Here is a 23,210-nt window from a genome sequence, read left to right on the forward strand (position 1 = left end):
AATGATAAAACGGTAACATGTGATAAGTCGTGGTTTATACTGAAGATATCTGAGATAAGTGGCGATCAGAATGCTATAACGAAGTATTCCTGGTAATTATTTAAGAAATTATGCTGGGTGAGGGAAGAAAGGATAGATCATGTAGAAGTTTCAAAGGGAAGAAGATAGTACTGAAGAGAGTAATATTTCGAAAACGTGAAAGAATAAAGTCAGGGTTTCAAGCGATGAAACTAATGCAGAGAACGATAACTGAAAACTGTTTAGCTGACTTGTCTCTTAGAAAGATTAATTTGGGCCAGAAAAGAATACTTTTGCTCCATTACTCCATAATTTAATGAAATGACAAGACAATGTCATGGCAAAATAAAGTAAAATGTTTCGCTATCTTCTGGCACAAAAGAAGGCTTTTCTGTTACTATTTAGTAATTCGCATAACGAATAGAGAAGAAAGATACCATTACGTCAAATCGTACGAAAAAACAAACAGCCTGTTGTCACAACAGAATGAATCAATATACACTCCTGGAAATGGAAAAAACAACACATTGACACCGGTGTGTCAGACCCACCATACTTGCTCCGGACACTGCGAGAGGGCTGTACAAGCAATGATCACACGCACGGCACAGCGGACACACCAGGAACCGCGGTGTTGGCCGTCGAATGGCGCTAGCTGCGCAGCATTTGTGCACCGCCGCCGTCAGTGTCAGCCAGTTTGCCGTGGCATACGGAGCTCCATCGCAGTCTTTAACACTGGTAGCATGCCGCGACAGCGTGGACGTGAACCGTATGTGCAGTTGACGGACTTTGAGCGACGGCGTATAGTGGGCATGCGGGAGGCCGGGTGGACGTACCGCCGAATTGCTCAACACGTGGGGCGTGAGGTCTCCACAGTACATCGATGTTGTCGCCAGTGGTCGGCGGAAGGTGCACGTGCCCGTCGACCTGGGACCGGACCGCAGCGACGCACGGATGCACGCCAAGACCGTAGGATCCTACGCAGTGCCGTAGGGGACCGCACCACCACTTCCCAGCAAATTAGGGACACTGTTGCTCCTGGGTTATCGGCGAGGACCATTCGCAACCGTCTCCATGAAGCTGGGCTACGGTCCCGCACACCGTTAGGCCGTCTTCCGCTCACGCCCCAACACCGTGCAGCCCGCCTCCAGTGGTGTCGCCACAGGCGTGAATGGAGGGACGAATGGAGACGTGTCGTCTTCAGCGATGAGAGTCGCTTCTGCCTTGGTGCCAATGATGGTCGTATGCGTGTTTGGCGCCGTGCAGGTGAGCGCCACAATCAGGACTGCATACGACCGAGGCACACAGGGCCAAGACCCGGCATCATGGTGTGGGGAGCGATCTCCTACACTGGCCGTACACCACTGGTGATCGTCGAGGGGACACTGAATAGTGCACGGTACATCCAAACCGTCATCGAACCCATCGTTCTACCATTCCTAGACCGGCAAGGGAACTTGCTGTTCCAACAGGACAATGCACGTCCGCATGTATCCCGTGCCACCCAACAAGCTCTAGAAGGTGTAAGTCAACTACCCTGGCCAGCAAGATCTCCGGATCTGTCCCCCATTGAGCATGTTTGGGACTGGATGAAGCGTCGTCTCACGCGGTCTGCACGTCCAGCACGAACGCTGGTCCAACTGAGGCGCCAGGTGGAAATGGCATGGCAAGCCGTTCCACAGGACTACATCCAGCATCTCTACGATCGTCTCCATGGGAGAACAGCAGCCTGCATTGCTGCGAAAGGTGGATATACACTGTACTAGTGCCGACATTGTGCATGCTCTGTTGCCTGTGTCTATGTGCCTGTGGTTCTGTCAGTGTGATCATGTGATGTATCTGACCCCAGGAATGTGTCAATAAAGTTTCCCCTTCCTGGGACAATGAATTCACGGTGTTCTTATTTCAATTTCCAGGAGTGTATCATGCTGAATCAAGACCAAGACATGAATTATTGCAGATCATATTTGAGGGCTATGAGGTTATGTAATGATAAAAAAGAATCTTTTAGCCATACTGTTATCAGGTAGACTGGAACACTAGCTAAAGTTACGTAAATTCACAATAATCAGACATTACAACAAAGTCAACCAGAAAATTTTTAAGAATCCTAGAGGCATGGAAAGATTAGATACCATAATCTATTAAAAAAAAGAATGCCGATTTCAGTAGGTACGTAGCATAAAGGATGAGGGGTGTCAGTACAAAATCAGTTAAAGTAATTAGAGAGACAACCAGAAAAAGAGAAGAACTGAAGTGGATTTACATTTTTATCTATGTGAAATGCAGAACTAATTTTGGTTGCATGTTATTAACAATATCAGATTTGCTGAGGACACCGTGCGTTTTAGCCGGCAGCGAAGACGAACTTGCTGAGTGAAGGACATAAGACTATCATATGGATCAGACATCAACCTCACCAAGTCCAAACTCAGTTGATAGAGGAACTCAAGTTCAACTCACAAGTCGAATGAAGGAACTGGAAATTGTGCACTCATTCATCTGTCTTCGGTCAACCATCTGCGACACGCGAAACTGTGAAGGTGAGGTAAGAAGGAGAATCACCCGATGCCGGGTGACTGTGAAGAACTCACCAGTCTGGCAGAACACAACGATAATCAACACCACTAAACGTCCTACTTGTTAAATCACTCGTGATTTCTGACATCTTTTGTGGTTTCGAAACATGGACCCTAATGACCAGAGACAAGCGCCTATTAATGTCTTTGAGCTCTGGTATAATAATAGCGTGTAACGAGGGCCTCCCATCGAGTAGACCGCTCACCTGGTGCAAGTCTTTCGATTTGACGCCACTTCGGCGACTTGTGCGTCGTTGAGGATGAAATGATGATGATTAGGACAACACAACACCCAGTCCCTGAGCGGAGAAAATCTCCGACCCAGCCGGGAATCGAACCCGGGCCCGGAGGATTGACAGTCTGTCGCGCTGACCACTCAGCTACCGGGGGCGGACTGAGCTTTGGTGCTGGCGTAAGATGTTGCGCATAAAATTGACCGAATGAAGAACAGATTTCTTCATTATAGAGCAATTCAGTATTTCCAAGCGTCGTTCTTCTCTTGTCAGCCAAAAATGTCTCCGGTTCTTTGCCCACATCTTCAGAAGAGATGGAAGAAATCTAGAGAAAATAAGGATGGAAGGGGAGAGACCAGGAGGAAGAGCAGCGAGAAGGTGACTAGAACAAATCAAGATCTGTGGCCAGCCTCTTCAGCAGACTCTAAGAGGATCTGGAGACGTTTCCTCCGTTGGGTCACGACGCTCAGCAACGAGCACGACCACTTGTGATGATAATGAACGTAGGGTAAAGATAATAATTTCGATATCTAAGGCAACGAGAGTAACAGAAGTCTGTTACAAGAGACTACGCAATTTTGATAACTGGGGTGCAAAAAAAGATAAATTTAGGTTCTGGGTCTCAGACTTGGACTGGACGTAGATGGGGCAAGTAATGGACCACGGACTGCTTGAAGGAACTATCCCATCATTGGTTGAAGTGATTTAGAGAAACAATGGAAAATCTGAATGATAGTGGCCGGATGGACATTCAAAACCTACTCCTGGGAAATGTAAATTTTGTGTTAGAGAAAACCCAAAGCTGCCTAGAACTGAAGCGTAAGTTTAGTGATAAAAGTCATGTCAGTATATGAGAGGCAGTCAAATGAAAACCGAACACTTACTGCAATAAGAACCTGAAGCGGTTCCATTGAAAAGTAATCACTACAAGGGTTAAAACATTTATCTCACTGGTAGACGAGACTATCAATTCCTGTTTCGCAGAACGCGGTCAGCCACCGATGAATCCACAACGGCACCCACTCAAACCGACTTCCGTGTCTGTCTTTCTTCAGGTCACCTAAGATGTGAAACTAAGATGGTAAAAGATCCAACAATCGGGTTGTACGGAGGATGTTGCCGTGTGTCCCAACCGAATACTTGGCAGTGTGGGGGCGCACGTTATCATGCAACAGGATGATTCCGTTCGACAGCATTCAGCATTCCTGGATGTTTTGACTTTACGGTGCGTCTCAGTTTCTGTAGACTGCCTTCATGGCGCTGCGCATTGATTGTGGTTCCATGCTCGAGGACATCGACGAGCCGAAGAATCATCCTGTTGCACGATACGTCCGCCCCCACACTGACAATAGGACAGAGGCCCCGTTTCAGTGATTTGATTGGGAAACACTGCAACATCCTTCGTGTGGCACGGATCTTTCGTCTTTCACAGCTTGTTTTCTTATATCTTCGGTGATCTGAAGAAATCCATGCTTGAACGTCGGTTTCAGTCCGATGAGGAAGTAAAGAGTGGGTGCGGCTGTGGATACGTCAGCGGCCGACCACGCCCTACGAAACAGGAATTGATCGTCTCGTCTCCCAGAGGGATAAATGTTGTAAAGCGTGTGATCCCATTGTAGCGAGTGTTCGGTTTTCATTTGGCTGGCCCTTATACAATAGTTACCATTTTAGTAGAATAAAAATGAGCACAGCTTTGAAATGGGTTCAAAGTGAGATTGAGGACAACGACATGCATCCATACTCAGTACATCAGCGAGATACTGTGATCAGATATCATTCACAGAGATGTTGTACTACAACAAAAGAGTCCTTTGAATATGATGCGTCGCTTAGCTTTGTATAATTGTGGGTAAGTGTCAGTGTTCGAGTTCAACGGTCCTAAGATCTTCACTTATCACTTCTCTCACCTTTGATACTACTTTGTACACTGATGAGCCAAAACATCACGACCAACGCCCACCCTGGGACTCAATGCCGCCCATCTGACGCTGCGGTCACGTGACGCCGGAAGGAAAGTAGATAAGCGAAGTAGGGACGAATGAAGAATCATTCTAACGACGATGCGGCCCGCAAATGCGGAAATCGACTGACGTAATGTACTTTGACAAAGAGCAGATTGTTACGGCGTGGCAACTGGGAAGAAATATTTCGGAAACTGCGCAGTTGGTCTGCTGTTCGCGAGCAACTATTGTGAACATCTTGGGAAAAGCAGTTGTAGGACGGTGAAACCCCATCTAGGCGACGAGTTGTTGGACGTCCACGGCTCATCACAGAACGCGGAGTTCAGATGCTTCCCCGCGCTGTAAAGCAGAACAGGCGGTCGGTCATCTGTGCCACATCTGACGCCAGAGCGCAGTGCAGGTGGAGGCGCAAGTGTTTCGAAGCACAGCGTTCAGCCCAGTTTGGTGAACACAGAACTCCGCAGACCACACGTACGTTACTGCATGTTGACCTAACAACATCGTCTGTTACGACTGTAGTTGGCACGGGATAATCGATATGGGACCGAAGGTCAGCGGGACCATGATACCTGATCGGATGAATTACGTTACAGGTCAATCGTCGTCATTCAGATGAACGGCTGCTCGAAACATCTACATTTACATACACACTCGCAAGCCACCGTATTCACTACTAGTCATTTCCTTTCCCGTTCCGCTCGAAAACAGAGCGAAGGAAAGCCGGCTGACTATATGCAACCGCCTTTTTTTCCCCTTTGAGTCATCAGTCTTCTCATTGGTTTGGTATGCTTTCCACGCATTCGTCTCCTGCGCATCTCAGAGTAGCATTCGCAACCTACGTCCTCAACTATTTGCTGGATGTATTACGATCTCTGTCTTCTTCCACAGTTTTTACTCTCGATAAATCCCTCTAATATCACGGAAGTTATTCCCTGATGTCTTAGCAAATGTCCTAGCAACCTGTCTCTTCTTCTTGTCAATGTTTTCCATATATTCCTTTCCTCGCCGATTCTCCGGACAACCTCTTCATTCCTTACCTTATCAGTCCATAGTTTCAACATTCTTCTGTAGCACCACACCTCAAATGCTTAGACTCTCTTCTGTTCCGGTTTTCCCTCAGTCCATGTTTCAGCACCACACAGTGCCGCGCTACAAACGTGCGTTCTCAGAAATTTCTTCCTCAAATTAAGGCCAATGTTTGATATTGCTTGACTTCTCTTGTGCAGGAACGCCATTTTTGCCAGTGCTAGTCTGCTTTTTATGTCCTCCTTGCTCCGTCCGTCATGGGCTATTTTGCTGCCTACGTAGCAGATTTGCTTACCTTCACATCTACTTCGTGACCATCAATCTTGAAGTTAAGTTTATCGTTGTTCTCATTTCTGCTGCTTCTCATTACTTTTGTCTTTCTTCGATTTACTCTCAATCCATATTCTGTACTCATTAGACATACTCATTCAACAAGTCCTGTAATTCTTCACTTTCAATGAAGATAGCCTTGTCACCAGCAAACTTATCATTGATATCCTTCCACCTTGAATTTTAATTCCGCTCTTAAACTTTTCTTTTATTTCCATCACTGTTCTGCAATGTATAGTTTGAACAGTAGGGATGAAAGACTACATCCGTGTCTTACACTCTTTTTAATCAGACAGCTCGTTCTTGGTCCTCCATTTACAGCGTTATTTCTTCGTTTTTGTACATATTTTATATTAATCGTCGTTCCCTATAGCTTACTCCCATTTTTCCCAGAATTTTTTAACAGCTTGCATCATTTCACATTGTCAAACAGTTGTTCTAGGCCGCCAAAACCTAGTAACGTGCCTTGATTTATCTTCGGTCTTGCTTTCATTATCTACCGCAACATCATAACTGTGTCTCTAGCGCCTTCATCTTTTCTAAATCCAAATTGATTTTCATCTAACAGACCCACACTTTTGTTTTCAGTTCTTCTGTATATTATTTTTCTCAGCAACTTGGATGCGTAAGCTGTTAAACTCACTGTGCAATAATTCTCGCACTTGTCGGCTCTTCCAGTTTTCGGAATTGTGTGGATGACGTTTTTCCTTCCGAAAGCGAGATGGTACACCAGTAGACTCATACATTCTACAGACGAACGTGAATAGTTGTTTTGTTGCCACTTCCCCCAGTGACTTTAGAAATTCTAATGGAACGCTACCTATCCTTTTTGCCTTCTTTGATCTTAAGTCTTTCAAAGCTCTTTTGTAATCTGATTCTAATACTGGATCCCCTATCTCTTCTAAAACGACTTCTATTTCTTCTTCTATCACATCAGACAAATCTTCTCGTCATAGAGGCCTTCAATGTTCTGTTTCCATCTATCCGCTCTCTCCTCTGCATTTAACAGTGAGATCCCCACTGCACTCTTAATATTACCATCCCAGGTTTTAATTTCACCGACGGTTATTTTGACTCTTCTAGATGCTGTGCCAGTTCTTCCGACAATCACTTCTTTTTCGATGTCTTCACATTTTTCATGCAGCCATTTCGCCTTAGCTTCCCTGAACTTCCTATGTCCTCCGTACTAGCACTGATTACGCTCATCTTGTCTTCGTGGCTCTCATGCGAAATGTACGTTGGCAGCAGTGAGTCAGGGGAAGAGTATTGTATGTCATTTTGATGATGTAATGATCATAGTTCCACAGTTTCAGTGTCGACAGTACGTAATAATTACTGTCCCGCCCGTCGGTTGGTGGAGAATAAATAAATTAGTTTGATCGATAGAAAATGTATTAAGTAATGACAGAACCAACGTCTGATCCACCTGGCCACCGAGAGCAGCATAGCACCAGTAGGGTTACATATGGGATCCATTGCGTGGAAAGGAAAGAGGGAGTTAATGTCCTTCACTTTAGTCAGAAATCTAATAAATTTATAAAAGTGAAAAATGCTACATGTAACAAAAAGAAAATGTGTAAATAAGAACTTTACAAAATACGCCGAGTATTGGAAGTTTAGAATGTTGACAAGGAACGACTCAAACTATGAACACCGATATCAAGTTTGTTGCCATTCTTGAGTTAGGCGCACTATTTAAAAGCATTAAAAGCACTTTACACTGAAAGTTATTGCAATCGCATGTTAACACCTCTAGCGCGGAGGCGGAGAACATTTTATTATTATTTTTCTGTTGTCCGTGCTGGCCGCGCGGAGTGGCCGCGTGGTTTTAGGTGCCATGTCCTGGATTGTGTGGCACCTCTCGCCTGAGGTTCGAGTCCTCCCTCGGGCATGGGTGTGTGTGTTGTTCTTAGCATAAGTTAGTTTAAGTAGTCTAGGGACCGATGACCTCAGCAGTTTGGTCCCTTAGAAATTCACACACATCTGAACATTTTGTCCGTGCTCTTGATTATCGCATATTTTGTGTTCTACTTGCAACATTTGTCGTTTACTTTTCGTGTGGTAGCACTTAGTGGGTAGCTAAAGTGACTATTCGCAAACACTTCAACCATAAGGGTGATATAGTGACAACGTTCCAATTCTATTAAAAAAATTGGGCCAAGAGCTTACAGAGACTGTGTGGCGAACATTCCCATCACGTTAATGGCTTTCGCCTGACAGGCACAGAAGCTGAACCAGCTCTCTAAACGACGATGGAAGCTTCTCGAAATTGATTTGCGAACCGCAATCGCAATTTCCAATAACTGTGTCGGCCAAGAGCGTTGCTTGGTAATGACAAGCGATATGACTGGCGTAAATGGCATCTATAGCATCTACTTTTCTACCCTATTACAGTGAAAGCCTGAACTTTTCTCGTGAAAAATTGATTATATCTTGGATAGAGGAGAAAACATGAAAGAATCCAGCGCAAGCACAAATATATCTAAAAACATAGATAACGCCGTTACTTCCCGAGAAAGGAACGAAATACAAGCTCATGACTTTCGGAGACTGCAAGATGAAACTAAAGATTCGGCTTTGAAATTCGTTGTTAGATACATATATATTTCGGCGGATTACTATTATTCAGTTAATTTATATAAAATGGTGACGGATATGTGATCAAAAATGCACGTGTTTAAAAAAACAATAATGATGTTGAAATAATTATATGAGGTGAAAGACGTGATTTTGAATATTCCAGTAAAAAGTAAACACTCGCATACTGATTATCGTCATGTCTAATGTTCATAACCGGGGTTTGGCGGATATATATCAGATATCCACAAATTCATTCGGTTTAAAGGGTGTGATCACTTGTGTTGAGATCTCTGAGCGTATACGAGGGCAGTTCAATAAGTAATGCAACACATTTTTTTTCTGAAACAGGGGTTGTTTTATTCAGCATTGAAATACACCAGGTTATTCCCCAATCTTTTAGCTACACAACACTATTTTTCAACGTAACCTCCATTCAATGCTACGGCCTAACGCCACCTTGAAATGAGGGCCTGTATGCCTGCACGGTACCATTCCACTGGTCGATGTCGGAGCCAACGTCGTACTGCATCAATAGGAAGGAGATTAGTGTTTAACGTCCCGTCGACAACGAGGTCATTAGAGACGGAGCGCAAGCTCGGGTTAAGGAAGGATGTGGAAGGAAATCGGCCGTGCCCTTTCAAAGGAACCATCTCGGCATTTGCCTGAAACGATTTAGGGAAATCACGGAAAACCTAAATCAGGATGGCCGGAGACGGGATTGAACCGTCGTCCTCCCGAATGCGAGTCCAGTGTGCTAACCACTGCGCCACCTCGCTCGGTCTGCATCAATAACTTCTTCATCATCCGCGTAGTGCCTCCCACGGATTGCGTCCTTCATTGGGCCAAACATATGGAAATCCGACGGTGCGAGATCGGGGCTGTAGGGTGCATGAGGAAGAACAGTCCACTGAAGTTTTGTGAGCTCTTCTCGGGTGCGAAGACTTGTGTGAGGTCTTGCGTTGTCATGAAGAAGGAGAAGTTCGCTCAGATTTTTGTGCGTACGAACACGCTGAAGTCGTTTCTTCAATTTCTGAAGAGTAGCACAATATACTTCAGAGTTGATCGTTTGACCATGGGGAAGGACATCGAACAGAATAACCCCTTCAGCGTCCCAGAAGACTGTAACCATGACTTTACCGGCTGAGGGTATGGCTTTAAACTTTTTCTTGGTAGGGGAGTTGGTGTGGCGCCACTCCATTGATTGCCGTTTTGTTTCAGGTTCGAAGTGATGAACCCATGTTTCATCGCCTGTAACAATCTTTGACAAGAAATTGTCACCCTCAGCCACATGACGAGCAAGCAATTCCGCACAGATGGTTCTCCTTTGCTCTTTATGGTGTTCGGTTAGACAACGAGGGACCCAGCGGGAACAAACCTTTGAATATCCCAACTGGTGAACAATTGTGACAGCACTACCAACAGAGATGTCAAGTTGAGCACTGAGTTGTTTGATGGTGATCCGTCGATCATCTCGAACGAGTGTGTTCGCACGCTCCGCCATTGCAGGAGTCACAGCTGTGCACGGCCGGCCCGCAAGCGGGAGATCAGACAGTCTTGCTTGACCTTGCGGCGATGATGACACACGCTTTGCCCAACGACTCACCGTGCTTTTGTCCACTGCCAGATCACCGTAGACATTCTGCAAGCGCCTATGAATATCTGAGATGCCCTGGTTTTCCGCCAAAAGAAACTCGATCACTGCCCATTGTTTGCAACGCACATCCGTTACAGACGCCATTTTAACAGCTCCGTACAGCGCTGGCACCTATCGGAAGTCAATGACACTATACGAGACGAAGCGGGAATGTTTGAAAATATTCCACAAGAAATTTCCGGTTTTTTCAACCAAAATTGGCCGAGAAAAAAAATGTGTAGCATTACTTATTGAACTGCCCTCGTATTTTCAAGCGCGTTGATGGATGGTCAGTTGCGATAAATGAAAATCGGATTTGAAAATTGTGTGTGTGATCTAGTATATTGGTTTCGAATTAGTGTTTAATTCCTCTAGATTCAAATGCATGCAACAACATCTCATGAAATTCGGTACTAAATGTAATCTTAGACTTCTACATTAAGCCTTGTTCTCCAAAATATCTCTTACTGGCATCTATATGTACGTTTAAACGTTGAGTTCGTAAATTAAACTTGTAAATTGCAGTACATGCTCCACTGATTATAACATTTACTCTACCAATTACAACATTTGAATATTTATTCCAAATAATCCTAAATTCATCACTAATATCATAAAAATAGTAAAACTAGACAACTTTTCAATTTGTGAGTTAATAAGCTTATTCCCATAATTAAATTTCATTTCAGTTGTATTGGAGGATGAAGGTCTCCATCGAGCCGTAGCCAAAAAGCTCAGAATGGAAGTTATACGAGATGCCGTGCAATATACCGTCGGCAACTACGTGCTCACATGTGAAATAGCTGTCCGCATAGTTAATGAACTCACAAAAGCTGTTACGTTAGCCTCCTTTACCAACATATCAGTAGCGGGTATGGAATCAACCGATTTATAGTCAGAAATATGTGGAAACGCAACGTAAATTAAAAATAAATACATAGTTAAAGTATGATTGACATTTCTTTAAGCACATGAAACTTTTAGGTATGACGTCGTACCTTGGTGCAGTAATGTTCATGACGGAAAGTGTAGGTGCAAAACGTACGTATATTTGGTTCGTGGTTTTCGCAAAACATAGTATAAGTACCATGGAGAGACACTTTTTTTTTTTTTTTTTGAGAACTGTGTAAGTTCTCATCATTGACAATGGAAAATAAAGGGAATCGGTATGGTTCAGCATGGCTTCGAACTGTAATCCCAGTAAATGAGAGTTCATCATTTTGCTGGCTCACAACGTAATCACCTGAACATAGTGAATTCTTTGACAGGATTTGTGCAATATAACTGAACAGTAACGATGTTTATCTCTTGCTTGTGAGGCAATACATTTCATACCTACAGATATTCTGGAGGAGTAGAACATGTCGTAAATAAATAATGCATGACAAAATTCAAGAGGGTGAAACGATATACAGTCATTTATAAAGTCAAATTACATTGTCCACTTTTATCTATGTATATACTGTAATTACATGCATGGTCCTGGGTGGCGTATCGCATGGCACGCATATTCACTAAGCTAATATACTAACAGATATCGAGATACCTATTTGTTCCAGATTTGCTAACAACTGCCACGTTTATTTGCCCTGCTGCATTCACAAAACAATTCCTACTGCGAAAGAAACGTCAGTCCACATGTCCTACTCCATTGTTAGATTGGCGTGCGACACCTAGTACTATTTTTTGTCCGTCACTTCACTGGCCGTTTAAACTAAGTAATTCATGACATTACGAAAATCGGGTAAGGAAGAATGACTGATTTGGGTGTACGGCCATCAGAAAACCAGTAAAAGAAAAACAAGGACAAAAAGGATCGTCTTTGTAGTTACGGATGTATACAGATTTAATTTCCAACGCAGGCGGACTGAAAAGTAATGCATCTGAAGTTTCTTAAATGAGAACTGTTAAGGCTTTTTAAATAAAACGGACGTTGTTAACATTCTTCATCTTCATTCTTCATGTCTCATATTTGCAGCGTTCTGCCGCTATGGGTTGCCAAATTGTAGCGTGTAATGGAGTCTATATATACAGAGAGAGAATGTTCACAGATGAAATTGAACGTGATTAGCTGATGAGCTGCGACGCTATCTTTTTGCCTCAAGTGTCTCTCTGTTCGTATGTTCGCAGTGATTTCTGAAGATGGATTATTGTTTTGAAGGTTTTTGGAAAACTGTTTCAGTCTGTTGCGTATAACGTTCACAGATTTATTGCCTTTGCAAGAAAAACATCAACTTCGAAAACTTCTGAGCATTAGTATCCACAAGTCATTCCGCATACCTCTCGTATCTCACTCAGTAGCATTTAAGAACGTAAATAATGGTGCCGGTTACTCGATTCACGCTGTCCGCGAGAGGCAAAGGTCCTGAGTTCGAATCTCGGTCCGGCACACAATTTTAATCTGCCAGGAAGTTTCATATCAGCGCACGCTCCGCTGCAGATTGAAAACCTCATTCTGGCATTTTATGTTTAATTACTTACGCATGAAAATGCGAGTATCCGTAACAGAAATTCCTTCTTCGAAAATCAGTTGCAGTGACATTGCTTTACCAGGCTTTCATTCTTTTGCGTTTCTAATTATCATTACATTAGTATGTCTTCTGGAAATTTACGGGGTAAGTAACAGTTCCCAGATCCGCAAAAATCTCATCTAAGATTTATTAAACTTAGAGGCTGCTAACAACAACGAATATTCAAGCAAGAAACTCTGAAATCGCTTCAGAGCGTCTGAAATAATACAAGTGAAACTCTTTTCCTCCTGATAGATATCAGTTTTTCCCGGGACGTTGGAATAAATCGCTAATACACTGTAGCATGTCACATTTGAATTTACTCCACGTTAAATGTGAAGCAGCTGTATACTAAATAACAAGTTAGAATTTCTGCTATAAGTTGAGTGTCAGATCCGTCTTGCGATAGTCAATAGGAGACAGTATTATCTTCAAGAATTCGGGCAAAAAAAATGGCGGCCATCTGTTCATATTATCTATGGTCTAAATAACATTGGTCACACTCTCTGTGTACATAGCATCTCTAACGTGTAAGATGGCCGTGAGTAACGTAACTATGCTGGTGCGTGATAAATAGTGTGCTGTAATAAAGTTTCGAATTCGAAGAGTTCGTCCAAACACGGAGCACCCTATCCTTCAGCATGACAACGCCGGATCACACGTGAGCGCAGCAACATCTGCAACAATCCGATACCCTGTATTCACTGTCATCGATCATCCTCCATACGGTCCCAGCTTGGTCCCATCCGCTCTTCATCTGTTTCCAACACTTAAAGGTCAGGTTCGAGGACTTCAAATGGTTCAAATGGCTCTGAGCACTATGGGACTTAACATCTGTGGTCATCAGTCCCCTAGAACTTAGAACTACTTAAACCTAACTAACCTAAGGACATCACACACATCCATTCCCGAGGCAGGATTCGAACCTGCGACCTATCAGTCGTTCGAGGACTTCACTCTGATAAGTGATGAAGCGGTGCAAGCAGAGGTGAGATTGTGGCTCCATCAACAGAGTCTAACATTCAATAGTGACGGTGTCAACAAACTGGTCTCTCGTTGACGGAAATATATTCGTTGCCAGGATGACCAGAGTGAGAAATAAATATGTAGACATGATGAATTAAAAAAGTTTGTTTTGTTTAAAAAGCTTTGAGATTTTCACAGTAAAAACACACAGGCGTTGCTTTTTAGAGCGCCCTCGTATTTAGTTTGCAGGCCACAGTTCAAAGCTTCTACCGCTGTTATCCACTCCCTTTAAGATAGCACCCAGGATGTATTTAGATCTCCCTTACCTTAATATTGTGATCCTCACACGAAATATCCAATGGAGGCAGTAGAATCGTTTTACGATTTGTCTCAAATACTGATTTTTACGCATTAGCGTACTGCAAATAGAGCTGCGTCTATAAAACAAATGTTTTCGGGGAACCATCGTTATATTAGCATACTGGGCGAACTAGCCGATTACAGCTTTAACAGCCGGTTTTTAAATGCTTTCTATACCAGTTCCCATGAGGATCCCAAATACTCTAGCAGTCAAGGAGTATTCATTAAGTCTTATTTACCTCCCCGAAAAAATGAAATTACTTTTTTCATGTAGGCATCTGCAGTTCTTCTACACATTATAATCCCTGCGCTGCAATGCGACAACTCTAGAGAACCCAAAACAAACCGGCGCAGCTATCTTAACGCTGTCTCAATATTGTCTTTGTCACTATCTGATCTGTGATCCAGCTACGTTCAGCGCAGCGCTTGTATAGAGATTCAGAATTTTTCCCTGCCAAAAAAAATCCACAATTGCACTCCACATACTTACGCTTTCCGAGCCAGAGCCTATTGTGTGTAGCTCATCACGGAAATCCTACAATCCTCCACTACCTAGCGTCGATTGATGTGCCTATGGCGGATATCGTCACAAAATTGGCGAAACGTCTGATCCAAGCCTTCGTCTCGACTCCACACCTGAGGAAACCGAATAACCTTGGGGACGGTATATCTCAGCCATGGGCAAATTTCGATGACCTACGGGCCTGGCTGACATACTTCCGGAAGCTCGCTGTCCGCCTGGTCACATACGCGACTGCAGCGCTCCTAGGGCACAAACAAAATCATAACTATAGCTTCCGCAACGTTAATGTTTATGGGGTAACGCAGTGATATGTATGCACACCTTTCTCGACATGCCGCACCAATAAATTATACTTCAAAACGCTCTTCTTTGAGAACTGCATTCAATTTATATTCAACCCATCTTCAGAAGTTTACATTTTTTATGCGTCGTGAACATTGTCTTCTTACTTATGACGTTTTACAATAACTGTCTTAAAATCTTCCGTTACGGAACTCTGCAACGCCGTTAGTAAAGAAACAATATTCACCGCACGTAAATAAATGCATACATCTAAAAATGGGAAGGCGGATATCTTGAAATTTCGACATGTATAAATAACGACTGTAAAAAGGAGTGGTTGTAGCTAATTCATTACAAATTACCTTCAGTTTTAAAAGTTGTAGTGTCCTAAAACGTTCGTAATGGACAAGAATTATTTATTAATATTGGTACGAGAAAGGACAGAAAAACAAAATACGGCGGTGCTCCACATTGCCTCGTCGAATTAGTTCGCGTCTGCAGATAGGAAACCCAATGAAATGACTGCAAGTAATTGCCGGCGCGTATTGCAGTAAGGTAGGTATTTCCAGTCAAGAATCGATAAGGAGTAACACTAATAGGAAGCGATTTTAAAATATTCAATTAAAAAACTTTACAGAGTGACCGATTGTTCACGACTTCAGCCACTCTTCAATTATTTCAGAAACTTGGAGAGGTCATGGGTTCAACGTGGACATTCATCTACAGCAGAAAGCTTCTTGTGCTGTTGCTGCTCTTTGAACCATGAGGTTCCTGTCAGATTGGTTACAGAGTACAGGAGCACAGACAGGTTTTATTTCACTCCTACTAATGTGTCTAAGATGTTCTACAACAGCTCACACTACAATCATTCTTAAGAGAATGTGGCAAATTGCAAATCCTTCAGCGCAGCTATAGAATGTTATTTAAGTGCCTCCTGGGTTTCAGAAGACGGCTGAGCGAAAACCAAAAGACGTACAGTAAAATGACACATATCTGCGAATAGAGCATGTCCTCAGTTCTGATTCTTAATCGCACCATGTCGCATGTGCACTAGAGGACAGGTGTATCACAACATGCAGGCAAATCACCCGCTTCACATTGCCTCGTCGAATTAGTTCGCGTCTGCAAATAGGAAACCCAATGAAATGATTGCAAGTAATTGCCGGCGCGTATTGCCGTCTGTCGCTTCACAAAAGTTGTCCATACTGATTTCCTGTAATGTGAGATAATTACTTGCGGAGATGATCTATCCACTAATATATGTTTATTTTCTGTGTGTATTTTAGATCCGAAAGACCAGAGATAGAAATGAATAACTCTGTAATATAGTGTTTCTACATTTCCGCTGGCCAGAAATTACTTGCTCTTGTTTTAAGGTCATTGTAATTCGCGGCGAAACCTTAAAACAGTACTTACAAGGCCGATGAAGATGCAGAAGAGCTGTATGACGTCTGTGTAGGCGACACTGTAGAGGCCCCCGAAGAGCGTGTAGAAGACGGCGATGCAGGAGCTCAGGATGACGCTGGTGCGGTGGTCCATGTCGATGATGACGCTAAGCGTAGCTCCTGTCAACGGAAAAGGTGTCTTGTTATTTAATATGTCGTTTTACTACGTGGAAGTCGAAGTAAATTGTGCCTCTCGAATTCAAAAGGGAACGAATGAGAATAAGGGGAAATGAGATGCATCGGGATGTTTGCAGACTTCTGCTGTTTTGAAAACATTCCCAGGAACTCGTAGGGAATATTGACTAGATTATTGATGCTCCAACCGCTTTAATGTAGTGCATAATAATTCCTGGGAGCTCTAACTTAGTCACAGGCAACCTCAACAACAAGCCTCCACAAGCAGACGAATTTCCTCGATACCGAAAAAAAGTCGAAAAAACTTAAACAAGGATACTGTCTATAGCAAACTATCTTACAAAAGGAGAACATGAGCCAAGTTTTTTCATCACTCCATTAGTGTACTCACTGGTTTGGGGCAACCCGCCACGAATTCCCCTCTTGTGCCCGTGTGCGAACCTTGTCATCTCCGAGTAGCACTTGCACCCAACACCTCCATTACTTGCTGGATGTATTCCAGTCTCTCCCTTCCGCTACATTTTTTATCCTCTACAGCTCCCTTTAACACCGTGGAGGTTATTCGCTGATGGCTTAATGCATGTCCTTTCACCCCGCCCCACAATCCTGTCAGTTTCTTCCATATATTCCGCTTCCTCGCCTATTGTACAGAGAACCTCCTCGCTCTTTAGCTTATCCTTCACCTAATTTACAACATTATTTTATAGTATCACATCTCCAAGGCTTCGATTCTCTTCTTTTCTGGTTTCCCCACAGTCCACGAATCACATACTGTGCTCCAGAAGTACAGTTTTAGAAATTTCTGCCTCAAATTAAGGCCTATGTTTGATATTAGATTGCTAGTAGACTAGTCGGCTTTTTATGTCCTCCTTGCTCCGCTTGTGATCCGATACTTTGCTTCCACCAGAGCAGAACTCCTTCACTTCGTCTACTACTTGGTCACCAACTTTCATGTCATGTCATTTTGGTAACTCCTTATTACTTTCGTCTTCCTTTCGTTTAATCTCCGTCCGTTACTCACTGGACTGTTTGTTCCATTCAATAGGTCTCGTAATTCTTCTTCATCAACGGCCTTGCCGCCGTAGTAACACTAGTTATCGTCAAATCACAGAAGTTAAATACTGTCGGGCTTGGCTAGCATTTGGATGGGTGACCGTCCCGGCCTGCCGAGTGGTGTTGGCAAGTAGGGTGCACTCATCCCTTGTGATCCCAATTGTGGAGCTACCTGACCGAGAAGTACCGGCTCCAGACACGGTAACTGACAACGGGCAGGAGAGCGCTGTCCTGACAACATGCCCCTCCACACCCCCATCCAGTGATGCCGATCGGCTAAGGATGACACGGTGGTCGTCGCTACCGTTGGGCCTTTCGAGGCCTGTTCGGACAAAGTTCTATTTGGTTTAGTTCTATTTTAATAATCCCTCTTCACTTTCACTGAGGATGGCAATTCATGAACGAATCTAATCATAGACATCCTTTCACCCTGATTTTTAATCCCACACTGAATCTTTTGTTTATTCCGACAGTGCTTCTTCGACGTACATATTGAATAGTGGTGCGCAAGAAAGCATTCCCTGTCTTACACCCTTTATAAGCCGAGTACTTCGTTCGTGGTCTTCCATCCTTACTTTTTTCCTCTTAGTTTTTGTAGATATTGTATATTTGTTCTCTATAGCTTACTCCCATTTTTCTCAAAATTTCAAACATCTCACACCATTCTACATTGCGCCCACGACATTCCACATCGACAAATCCTATAAACATGTCTTGATTTTTCTTAAGTCTTGTTTTCATTATCAATCCCAGCGTCATTACTGTGTTTCTCATGCCTTTACCTTTTCGAACGCCAAACTCATCGTCACCTATCAGATCCTTAACTTTTTCCAGTTCGTCTGTATATTATGCTTCTCAGAAACTTCCATCCATGAGTAATTAAGCTAATTGTGGGATAGTTCTCGTACTTACCTGCCCCTTCTATCTTCAGGATTGTGAGGATGATATTCTTCAGAATTTCCTTAGATATGTCTCCAGTGTCATAGACTCTATGTACCAATTTCAGTAGCCGTTTGTTTGCCTCTCCCCCCAATGTTATCCATTCCTTCTGCCTTATTTGATTCTAAGTCATCCAAAGCACTTTTGAATTGACTCTAATACTGGATCCCCTATCTCTTCCCACCGACTTCTGTTTCCTCTTTTATCAAGTCATCTGACAAGTCTTTCTCTTCATAGAGACTCTTTCCACCTACCTGCTCTCTCCTGTAATTTTATCAGTGGCATTTCCATTGCGTTGTTTACGCTGACGCCTTTGCCCTTAATTTCACCGAAGGTAGTTTCGTCCTTTCAATACTCTGAATCAGTCCTGCCGAGTCCCATTTCTCTTTCGATATCTACTCTTTTTCCCTGCAGCCATTTCGACTTGACAAATCAGCACTTCGTATTTATTTTAGTAACCAACTGATTTCTATTACTGTTCTAGCTGATAGACTCAGCAGTGCCAGCGTATTCATCTTTCCAGTCTGACTGTGACCAAGACGAACATCTTCGTTCATTATTAACTTATATGTACTCCGGCAGTAGACACGGTGTGAGATGTGGTAGCTGCACTTTCTGTAGAACGGAAACGGTACGTTTCAGGTCTTGGGTTCCTATTCAGAATACTATGTATTCACTACCTTCTACACCTCCTAGAAGTTTGTAACTGGAATTTCCGAACCCCCTGTACATGCAACTAAGGAAACACAGAAAACATAAAAATGACGATAAACCTGGATATTAATGAGAACATTCGAGGAACAGTCAGCCACCCTGTTGTACCACGAGTGTCTCGCTGAATCGCCCCATCTCACAGAAAACGTTCTTGATCACTTGGAAGAGTGGGTGAGTCGTAGAAACCAAAACCTCCGAAACCTGTTTACTCTAGGGAATCTAATCGGCAATGATAGGCTTCTTTTGGATAATGTATACGTGACCATCTTTTGGGCTCCCTTCCCAGTCAGATTCAGGCCAATACTAAGATTTGACGCTGTGTTACTCGGTATTAGCGTGACCTTTCCTGGGTTGTCTAAGTTGTGTACGGTGCGATTAGGTTTCACATCATCTGCTAGCTCTACCTTCATCCTCTTCTGAAATAAACAGCTCGAACGATGTAGCGCAGCAGTTAGGACTCCGGAATCGGAAACTATTGTTGAAATCAAAATAGACAAGGTTCCAGTGTTTTTGGAAAAATCATTTAACGCACAGGCCTGACTCTTTCCACCGAAAAGGCGGCGGTCGGTGATCTGACCAAGCTAAGGACGTCATAAATTTTGTTTTCTTTGAACAAATTGGAGAATTTTACTCTGTTCTTCAGCTCACTGCTTTATCTAAATGACTGTAAAGAAAACAACCGTGATGCAATACTATGGAATATTCTTTTCTATGTGCTATGAAGTCCCATCAGCTTCGGGTGACCTTCACTTCTGGTTTGCGTATAAGGTGAAGGTTTGTTTGCACTTTATGGGCACCCGTGGGCTAGTGATGACCAGCTGGGGAACTGTTGGCTCCGGTTCGATTGCCACTCCTACCAAAATTCTTTTTCATTTTCTTTTATTCCTCATGTTATTAAACAGTTAACTACAAAATTAAAATATATATAAAAAAGGGGTAGCGTCTTTGATTAATAATCAAAACTTCCCCGATCCCGGGTTCGAATCCCGCCACTGGTTGAATTTTGATTAATAATGAGCATTGGCGGCCGAAGACTTCCGACATAAGAAGTCTCCCTCGTTCTGCCAACGGCCTTGTCAAAGAGGGCGGAGGAGCGGACAGAGTTTCAGGGCACTCTCCTGTCCTAGGGGTGGGAAAATGCCCCTAAGGGCGGAAGAATCAGCAATGATCATCGACATGAGATGCAGAAGGCAATGGAAACCACTGCATTAAAGACACGTAACGTGTATCCACAGGATCTTGATGATCTTTCCATTGGTAAAAGATTCTGGAATAGTTCCCCATTCGGATCTCCGGGAGGATACTGCCAAGGGGGAGGTTACCACAAGAAAAAGATTGAATAATCAACGAAAGGATAACGTTCTACGAATCGGTGCTTGGAATATCATAAGGTTGAACGTACTAGCGAAACTAGAAAATCTGAAAAGGGAAATACAAAGGATTAATCTAGATATAGTAGGGGTAGTGAAGTGAAATGGAAAGAAGATAAGGACTTCTGGTCAGATGAGTACAGGCTAATATCAACAGCAGCAGAAAACGGTATAACAGGAGCAGGATTCGTTATGAATCGGAAGCTTGGGCAGAGACTGTCTTACTGTGAACATTTCAGTGATAGGGTTGTTCTTATTCGAATCGACAGCTAACCAACAACGATAGTTCAGGTGTAATTGGCGACGTCGCAAGCTGAACATGAAGAGACTGAGAAAATATATCAGGATATTGAAACGGTAATGCAGTACGTAAAAGGAGATGAAAATCTAATAGTCATGGGAGACTGGAATGCAGTTGTAGGGGAAGGAGTAGAAGAAGAGCTTGCAGGAGAATATGGGTTTGGGACAAGAAATGAGAAAGACTAACTGAGTTCTGTAACAAGTATCTGTTAGTAATAACGAATATTCTGTTCAAGAATCACAAGAGAAGGAGGTATATTTGGAAAAGGCCGGGTGATACGGGAAGATTTCAGTCTGATTACATCATGGTTAGACAGAGATTCCAAAATCAGATACTGGATTGTAAGGCGTACCCAGGTGCAGATATAGACTCAGATCACAATGTAGTAGTGATGAAGAGTAGGCTGAAGTTTAAGACATTAGTCAGGAAGAATCAATACGCAAAGAAGTGGGATACGAAAGTACTAAGGAATGACGAGATACGTTTGAAGTTCTCTAACGTTATAGATACAGCAATAAGGAATACCGCAGTAGGCAGTACAGTTGAAGAGGAATGGACATCTCTAAAAAGGGCCACCACAGAAGTTGGGAAGGGAAACGTAGGTACAAAGGAGGTAGCTGCGAAGAAACCATGGGTAACAGAAGAAATACTTCAGTTGATTGATGAAAGGAGGAAGTACAAACATGTTCCGGGAAAATCAGGAATACAGAAATACAAGTCGCTGAGGAATGAAATACATAGGAAGTGCAGGGAAGCTAAGACGAAATGGCTGCAGGAAAAATGTGAAGAAATCGAAGGACAGACTCAGCATACAGGAAAGTCAAAACAACCTTCGGTGACATTAAAAACAAGTGTGGTAACATTAAGAGTACAATGGGAATTCCACTGCTAAATGTAGAGGAGAGAGCAGATAGGTGGAAAGAATACATTCAAAGCATGTATGAGAAGGAAGATTTGTATGATGTGATAGAAAAGGAAATAGGAGTCAATTTAGAATTTAGAAGAGATAGGGGACTCAGAATCTAAAAGAGCTTTGGAGAACAGCGTGAAGGTGGCGTCATGCACTTTGCGGGAGAACGGATTTCTTTTCGGAACAGGTGGGCTGCACTTGGGTGCTGGACTTTTGATCTGGCAAGAGGTCTTGTGGTCGAAGGTCTGGCATGTGTGGTGGGTGCTTGGGACCTATCCTGAGCCTGACTTCACTTGCGAGTAGTTTAGAATTGGGAGCCTATGGTGAAGTTCTTACTGCACCAACAGTGTGACTTCAAATGTCTCGGACTACTCGTTTGCCGAGGGCACACTTATTCGTCCTTGGTTTACCCGTCTTGACTTTTGGTATCCTTGTGCACTCTGTTGTATAAGTGAGCCAAATTGGTCATTGGTGTGACCAGCGAACGGGTATGTCACACACTGAAATCTACCGTGATTTCAGGACTCTGGTAGAGAGTAAATTGCAATCCGCCTGCCTGATCGCTAGACCGTGAGATTTTTGCATTTCTTTCGTGGCAATGATCGATTCACAGGTGCCGCCTCACGTCGGACCTCCGCCGCACCCATCTCGCCAGCTTCAAGTTACACTGCCGCAGAAGCAAACAGGGTAACTTACTGCCGCTCCGGCACTATCAGGGCGCATAGCTCTCAATCGCCACTTGCTCTCAGCTGCACATATGTAGAGAAACCACAGTGGATTTGACAACTCAAAGTCTGCTCAGTGTCAGATCAATTCAGATTGCGTTATCCACATTTTTAGGGCCAGAGTACTTGACTCACTTCTGCCACCCAGGATCCTTGTCCATTGTACTCTTAAACTAGCTGTTATTGTTTACCATAATATATGCCTGGTTTAATAAAATATATATTGATAGTAAATTTTACTTCATTCTCAATCACTTTATATAGTCCGCACACGGGTAAATTTCAATGGAAAGAGGATAGCTAAATCAAGGAGTCGTTAATTTGGTAATACAGCTAAATGTGTCTTTGTGTTAGCGGGGGGGGGGGGGGGGGGGCTAATACAATACATAATAGCTGGTTCAATAAAATGTAGGTTGCAGTAATGATGTAGAGATGAGAGCCTTGCAGACAGCAGATTAACGTGAAGAGCTGCAAAAACCCGTCCTCGTATATGAATCGAAGACCAAAACAAAATGTGAATGACCGTTACACTAAATACTCGTAGGGAGCAATGTTGTGATGCTTTACAGTTATGTTCGAATGCATGTGCACTCTCTGATCGGTGCAGACGTTATCTG

The 23,210-nt window shown here is 43.2% G+C and overlaps 1 protein-coding gene across 1 annotated transcript in view; it reads right to left on the minus strand.

The window, feature by feature from the left end:
* LOC126477208 (high-affinity choline transporter 1) overlaps positions 1–23,210 on the minus strand; it is a 361,021-nt gene that overhangs the window by 82,075 nt on the left and 255,736 nt on the right. Inside the window, exon 6 of the mRNA XM_050103600.1 lies at positions 16,418–16,566. Within this exon, the coding sequence (XP_049959557.1) occupies positions 16,418–16,566 (149 nt within the window). The remainder of the gene's footprint in view (positions 1–16,417; positions 16,567–23,210) is intronic.

This window comes from Schistocerca serialis, chromosome 1, assembly GCF_023864345.2.
Source record: "Schistocerca serialis cubense isolate TAMUIC-IGC-003099 chromosome 1, iqSchSeri2.2, whole genome shotgun sequence".
Lineage (NCBI taxonomy): Eukaryota > Metazoa > Arthropoda > Insecta > Orthoptera > Acrididae > Schistocerca > Schistocerca serialis.